General features: G+C 36.5%; 1 protein-coding gene across 1 annotated transcript in view; it reads right to left on the reverse strand.

Moving 5' to 3' along the window:
* Positions 1–7,763, reverse strand: part of LOC105003288 (15 kDa selenoprotein) — a 43,594-nt gene that overhangs the window by 12,136 nt on the left and 23,695 nt on the right. The window contains 1 exon segment of the mRNA XM_010860341.1: positions 5,249–5,312. Coding sequence (XP_010858643.1) covers positions 5,249–5,312 — 64 coding nt within the window.

Raw genomic sequence — 7,763 nt, forward strand, 5'->3', positions numbered from 1 at the left:
GCTTAATTAGGTCCCATTTGTTTATTTTTGCTTTTATTTCCAATATTCTGGGAGGTGGGTCATAGAGGATCCTGCTGTGATGTACGTCAGAGAGTGTTTTGCCTATGTTCTCCTCTAGGAGTTTTATAGTTTCTGGTCTTACGTTTAGATCTTTAATCCATTTTGAGTTTATTTTTGTGTATGGTGTTAGAAAGTGTTCTGGTTTCATTCTTTTACAAGTGGTTGACCAGATTTCCCAGCACCACTTGTTAAAGAGATTGTCTTTAATCCATTGTATATTCTTGCCTCCTTTGTCAAAGATAAGGTGTCCATATGTGCGTGGATTTATCTCTGGGCTTTCTCTTTTGTTCCATTGATCTATATTTCTGTCTTTGTGCCAGTACCATACTGTCTTGATAACTGTGGCTTTGTAGTAGAGCCTGAAGTCAGGTAGGTTGATGCCTCCAGTTCCATTCTTCTTTCTCAAGATCGCTTTGGCTATTCGAGGTTTTTTGTATTTCCATACAAATTGTGAAATTATTTGTTCTAGCTCTGTGAAGAATACTGTTGGTAGCTTAATAGGGATTGCATTGAATCTATAAATTGCTTTGGGTAGTATACTCATTTTCACTATATTGATTCTTCCAATCCATGAACATGGTATATTTCTCCATCTATTAGTGTCCTCTTTGATTTCTTTCACCAGTGTTTTATAGTTTTCTATATATAGGTCTTTAGTTTCTTTAGGTAGATATGAAAAGGTCAGTTTTCATCTCAATCCCAAAGAAGGTCAATGCCAAAGATTGTTCAAACTACCGCACAATTGCACTCATTTCACATGCTTGCAAAGTAAGGCTCAAAATTCTCCAAATGAGGCTTCAACAGTAGGTGAACTGAGAACTTTCAGATGTACAAGCTGGATTTAGAAAAGGCAGAGGAACCACAGATTAAATTGCCAACATCCAATGGACTACAGAAAAAGAAAGGGAATTCTAGAAAAACATCTACTTCTGCTATTGACTAACTAAAGCCTTTGACTGTGTGGATCACAACAAACTGTGGAAAATTCCTCAAGAGATGGGAATACCAGACCACCTTACCTGCCTCCTGCAAAACCCACATATAGGTCAAGAAGCAACAGAACTGGACATGGAAAAGTAGACTGGTTCCAAACTGGGAAAGGAGTATGTCAAGGCTGTATACTGTCACCCTGCTTTTTAACTTATATGCGGAGTGTACAGTGTTAGTTGCACCTCAGTCATGTCCAACTCTTTTGCGACCCCATGGACTATAGCCCACCAGGCTCCTCTGTCCATGGAGTTCTCAAGGCAAGAATACTGGAGTGGGTTGCCATTTCCTTCTCCAGGGGATCTACCCGACCCAGGGGTTGAATACAGCTCTCCTCCACTGCAGGCATATTTTATACCATCTGATCCACCAGGGAAGCCCCCAGTGTAACTGTATAATGTAATATTATTTAGCCATAAAAAGGAATTAAGTTCTGAAATACACTACAATATGATGAATCTTAAAAACACATTAAGTGAAAGAAGTAAGTAAAAAAAGACCTCATATTATGATTCCATTTATCTGGAGTCAGAAAATCCACTGGAATAGAAAGCAGACTAGTGGCCACCAGGGGCTGGGAAAGTGGAAATGGGAAATTAAGGTGTGTGTCCTTCAAACTGTGGGCAGGACTGAATGGAGCTATCTTTCCTTATTGAGGTCAGGATCCCTGTCTCCTCCACATGGAAGCACAAGAAAATAAACTCAAAATTTCTAAGAAATCGATCATTCTAGACCTCAATTATAAAGTAAAAGGCAGTTCTATTGTCAGCCCAGTATCTGCACCCACCAATCAGGCACTCCTTTTCTCAGGAACCCCTTTGGACCACTTCAGCCTCTAAGATAATGAGCCTTCCAAAATATGGATTTTTAACAAATTCAAACAGTTGTACATCATGTGAAATGCTGGGCTGGATGAAGCACAAAGTGGAATCAAGATTGCCGGGAGTTAATATCAATAACCTCAGATATGCAGATGATACCACCCTTCTGGCACAAAGCGAAGAGGAACTAAAGAGCCTCTTGATGAAGATAAAAGAGAAGAGTGAAAAGGCTGGCTTAAAACTCAATATTCATAAAACGAAGAACATGGCATCCAGTCCCATCACTTCATGGCAAATAGACGGGGAAACACTGGAAACAGTGAGAGACTTTATTTTCTTGGGCTCCAAAATCACTGCATACAGTGACTGCAGCCATGGAATTAAAAGATGCTTGCTCCTTGGAAGTAAAGCTATGACAAACCTAGATGGTGTGTTAAAAAGCGGAGACATTACTTTGCCGACAAAGGTCTGTCTAGTCAAAGCTATGGCTTTTCCAGTGATCATGTATGGGTGTTGGACTATAAAGAAGGCTGAATGCTGAAGAATTGATGCTTTTGAACTGTGGTGTTGGAGAAGACTCTTGAGACTCCCTTGGACTCCAAGGAGATCCAACCAGTCAATCCTAAGGGAAATCAATCCTGAATATTCATTAGAAGGGCTGATGCTGAAGCGCCAATACTTTGGCCACCTGATGTGAAGAGCCAATTCATTAGAAAAGACCCTGATGCTGGGCAAGACTGAAGGCAGGAGGAGAAGGGGATGACAGAGGACAAGATGGTTGGATGGAATCACTGACTCGAAGGACATGAATTTGAGCAAGCTCTGGGAGATGGTGAAGGACTGGGAAGCCTGGCATGGTGCAGTCCATTGGGGTACAAAAAGTAGGACACGACTGAGCAACTGAACAGCAACTAAAAATGTACTCCACAATCTATAGAATTGTTAGGATACAAACCAAATTTACAGAATTATACTCTGTATTTTAACAAGACCCCCGGTGACATATACGTATGTTGGTTTAAGATACTATGAGACCACCTAAGTGGAAATGTCAGTCACAGTCTGAAGTGTGGTGATAAACAAAAGAACAGTTTGAGTTAAAGACATAAATTGAGAGTCACCAGGTGAACACTGCAGTAGAAACCGAGGGAGTGGGGCACCATTTAACAGAGTAAGAAAAAGGGAAAATAAGAACACAGCCTGTGACTGACCCCAATATTTGAAGTTTGGGTGGTAGATGAGATGCCAAAAAAGGAGAATAAAAAAACCTGTTCACACAAGTGAAGGGAAGAGAGAGTCAAATGCTAGAAAGTCATTGTTATTCAATTCTCAAAACAGTCCAATAAGGTAGATATTAACTGATTTTATACCACCTATTAACCCACTTTATAAATGAGTAAATTGATGAAGCTCGTGCTAATCAATCAGTATTCCTTTCAGTAAAACTCAGAGATAACATAATCCTAGGCATCACTCAAGAAGTGAAAACCTATTTGCTATCTCATTTGTATATTATTTTAAAATTCCTTTCTGTATCCAAAGATTTATGATTCTAATACAGAGGCTGGCAAACTACAGTCCACAGGCCACACTGGCCTCCCTGCTTTTATAAATAAGGTTTTACTGGAACACAGGCATATGTATTCATTTAAATATTTTCTATGGCTGCTTCTATGCTACAAAAGCAAAGTTCAAAAGCTGCAATGGATACACTGTTGGCTTTAAAGCTGAAAAGTATTACTATCTGGTCTTTTAGAGAAAATGTTTGCTAAGACCTACAAAATCAGGGGAAATTTACATTTTTTATTTTGGAGAGAGACAGACTGCAGACACATCCTTATCATGGTAAGACTCGTGCATAAGAAGGAAAACATACTCAACATCATTGCTCTGATGTCACTTAAGTGATAGAACACTAGATCCAACATACAACAAGAAATTTTTATACCTACAGACTTTCCTACTTAAACAACCGTAACATGGAAAACCAAAGTATTCTAGGAGGTATATCTGGAACTGGCTAAGACATGATTTGGGACTTCCTTTCCCCCCACAAAACTTGAATTAATTAATGTGGATAAGACATTTCAAATTTTTAATCCTTCTCTCTAGAATAATTTAACATAATTTTTTCCTTCTGTTTCATGACATGGCTAATTTAAATAAACTTAAAAAATGTACTAGTTTCTCATAGGCTCAGAAAATATTGATAATATAATTATATTAAATATGGCTATGGATTAAAGAATTATACAATCATTTTAATTTAAATTGGTTTGTAGTAATTAAATATTTATACACAGAATTGAAAATCTAATGTTTCAAAAGGAAACGACAGTATGACCACATATACCCACAAGTTTGATAATTTAACTATACATAAGAAATATATATATAATTAAGTTGTAATCCAAAGATTAATAAACTACACTCAATCTTTTAAAGACTGAACTAGCAGCTGTAGAAATTATTATGGACATGATAAAACCTGACATCACAAATAGAAGCGCTAACTGCAATCTACTCTTGACCTCATGAAAATCTGAGTCACAAAAAATTATTAATAAGACAAGTCAGTAAATATGAGTAATCAATATAATTGAAAGGAAATGTCAAAACATTTTAGGAATAAGAATGATCACTTTATCATTCGATAACTGATATTAAAAAAAGCTAAAACAACTCTGGTACAATTCTGAGTTTAAGTGTTGGAGGCAAAATTAATCCTAAGAGCAAGGAATTTTCTCCCCAAGTAGAAGCTGTTATATTCTGTGCTATATCAGAATACGTTCTTATTCTAATAAAGAATGTGTTTAATTAGATGTGCATCAGCTCTGGGTCTCTGATAAAATGTCCCTAAGTCAAACTCTTTGATTACATTTCTGTACCAAAAGGAACAATATTTTATTATAAATAATTCTAGGCCAGCAATAAAGGGCATGTGTTAACATGGGCAATTTTACATAATACTAAACCCCAAAAATGCTCTTGCCATTGAGTAAACAAGTCAAGAAACCACAGGAAAGGCAGCAAAAACAGAATGAGGTATACGAATATAGCACTTTCGCATTTCAGTTTACAAAAAACACTTCATTACCTTCATAAAACTGATTTTCAAGTGACATGCAAGAATGGAATAGAAAAGGTTCAAGTCTTTTTGGAGATACAAATCTCCATTACTGTTTGCTGTCAACCAAAAAAATACACTTTCACAATTATCCTTTCACATACTTATTTATCTTTAATGAAGATGCACTTGTATGATTGATTTCCTTTCTTCTACACCTCAAGTTTTATGGTATTTAATTTTCTTCTTATTTTTGTGAAATGTTGATTTTAAGTTATTAACTGAAATTTATACTAGAGTTAATTTTACATACCTTGGACTTGAGGGAACCTCCCCAATTTTCATCCACAGACTTCAAGAATAGCTCCTGCATACAGCTGCAAAAGAAAAAACAGGAATTTAAAAAACCAATATAAATTTTAAAAATGTATCTATAAAATAAATATAAAATTTCATAGTATAAACATTCCAGTTAAGCAGATATATAGATCAAACAAACATCAGAAGAGAAAATGAAGGCCTAAGGGTATTAAACAGTAGAGGTATTCAAACCCTTCTTGGAGTACACTCACACTTATTCAAAAAGACTGAAGAAGATATGAAGACTTGACAATGAACTTGAATAGGTAAGCTGTCCTAGGAAGTTTTTTACAAAATTTTAAAGATTTCCTAGTTTTACTTTTAAGGATGCTAAGGTGAATCCAGGTGTGTATCCATCATCTATTCAACAAAAATATTTAATGAGAATTCCTTTTGGTTGCTTTTAAAATTAAGTGATCAATGTTTTAAAATTAAATAATACAAAACCCCAATCAATACCTTTAAAAAGTAATTAGAGTCCTATGTGTAAAGATATTACTGAAAACTCAGTAAAATTTCATTATAAAGAACTTAAATGCAAATATTTCTCTTAATGAAATTCAGCTGAAATGAATTCAATGGTAAATGTTGCTTTTCTATCTACACCTTCTCTTTATAATAAAAAGATTATAAAAGACTCAAATGCAATGATTTTATTGCAATGAATTCAGCTGAAATGGATTCAATAGTAAATATCACTTTTTTGTAGCTGTAGAGCATTGTCCATTTTTTGGTAGTGACTTGGGAATGCTGTGACTCTGAGAAGACAGGCAATTATAAAAACATACTACATCCATTTTACTTCTTCTTAGCTTTTAGTCATTTTTTTGTTTTTTAGTTGTAGGTCCAAGAGCTAAAGATAAGTTTTACTTTTCAAGTTCTAAAATAGCACAGAAATCACGTGCACTATGAATTCTTTTTTCAGACACTAAAAAATAAAAGCACAAAACAGAAATTTTTAAAAAAACTCCTTAATTCCAACTCCTCCCAACACAATGACTTTAAAAAAACATTCTGGGGATTCTGGGTTGGATCAATAAAGTTCTTAAGTTTTGAGAGGCACAGCTACTCAGAGTCTGATTGAATTTGTTTTCATTCACACTACTCATGGACACTCTGAAACACTGATGGATTTCAGATTAAGAACTCTGATGATCTCTAAGATTCTTAAATAAGATTTGGTTAATCTTGGTTTGCTAATCCCACACCCCAAATCTTTAAAAGTATAAGGCCATATTACCAATGAGCTCATAAAAAGATTCTAACATCACTAATCAATACAGAAATTAAACCAAAACCACAATTAAGATACCACTTCACACTCATTAGAAGCTATTATAAAAAAAAAACAAAACAAGTGATTAAGTAGGATGTGGAGAAAATGGAATCCTTGTGCACTGCTGTTGGGAATGTAAAGTGGTACAGCCACTATGGAAAACAGAATGGTGGTTCCTTTAAAAATTAAAAATAGAATTATATGATCCAGCAATTTCACTTCTAGGTATATACCCAAAAGAATTACAAGCAGGGACTGGAATAGTTATTTGTGTTATTATTCAGAATAACCCAAAGGTGGAAGCAGCCTAAATGTCTACTGACAGATGAATGGCTGACCAAAATGCAGTATCAGATCAGATCAGTCGCTCAGTCATGTCTGACTCTTTGCGACCCCATGTATCGCAGCACGCCAGGCCTCCCTGTCCATCACCAACTCCCAGAGTTCACTCAGACTCACGTCCATCGAGTCAGTGATGCCATCCAGCCGTCTCATCCTCTGTCGTCCCCTTCTCCTCCTGCCCCCAATCCCTCACAGCATCAGAGTCTTTTCCAATGAGTCAACTCTTCACATCAGGTGGCCAAAGTACTGGAGTTTCAGCTTCAGCATCATTCCTTCCAAAGAAATCCCAGGGCTGATCTCCTTCAGAATGGACTGGTTGGATCTCCTTGCAGTCCAAGGGACTCTCAAGAGTCTTCTCCAACACCACAGTTCAAAAGCATCAATTCTTCGGCGCTCAGCCTTCTTCACAGTCCAACTCTCACATCCATATATGACCACAGGAAAAACCATAGCCTTGACTAGACGAACCTTTGTTGGCAAAGTAATGTCTCTGCTTTTGAATATGTTATCAAGACTGGGCATAACTTTTCTTCCAAGGAGTAAGCGTCTTTTAATTTCATGGCTGCAGTCACCATCTGCAGTGATTTTGGAGCCCAGAAAAATAAAGTCTAACACTGTTTCCACTATTTCCCCATCTATTTCCCATGAAGTGGTGGGACCGGATGCCATGATCTTAGTTTTCTGAATGTTGAGCTTTAAGCCAACTTTTTCACTCTCCACTTTCACTTTCATCAAGAGGCTTTTGAGTTCCTCTTCACTTTCTGCCATAACGGTGGTGTCATCTGCATATCTCAGGTTATTGATATTTCTCCCAGCAATCTTGATTCCAGCTTGTGTTTCTTCCAGTCCA

The sequence above is a fragment of the Bison bison genome, unplaced genomic scaffold, assembly GCF_000754665.1.
Source record: "Bison bison bison isolate TAMUID 2011002044 unplaced genomic scaffold, Bison_UMD1.0 scf7180017864466, whole genome shotgun sequence".
In the NCBI taxonomy this organism is placed as follows: domain Eukaryota; kingdom Metazoa; phylum Chordata; class Mammalia; order Artiodactyla; family Bovidae; genus Bison; species Bison bison.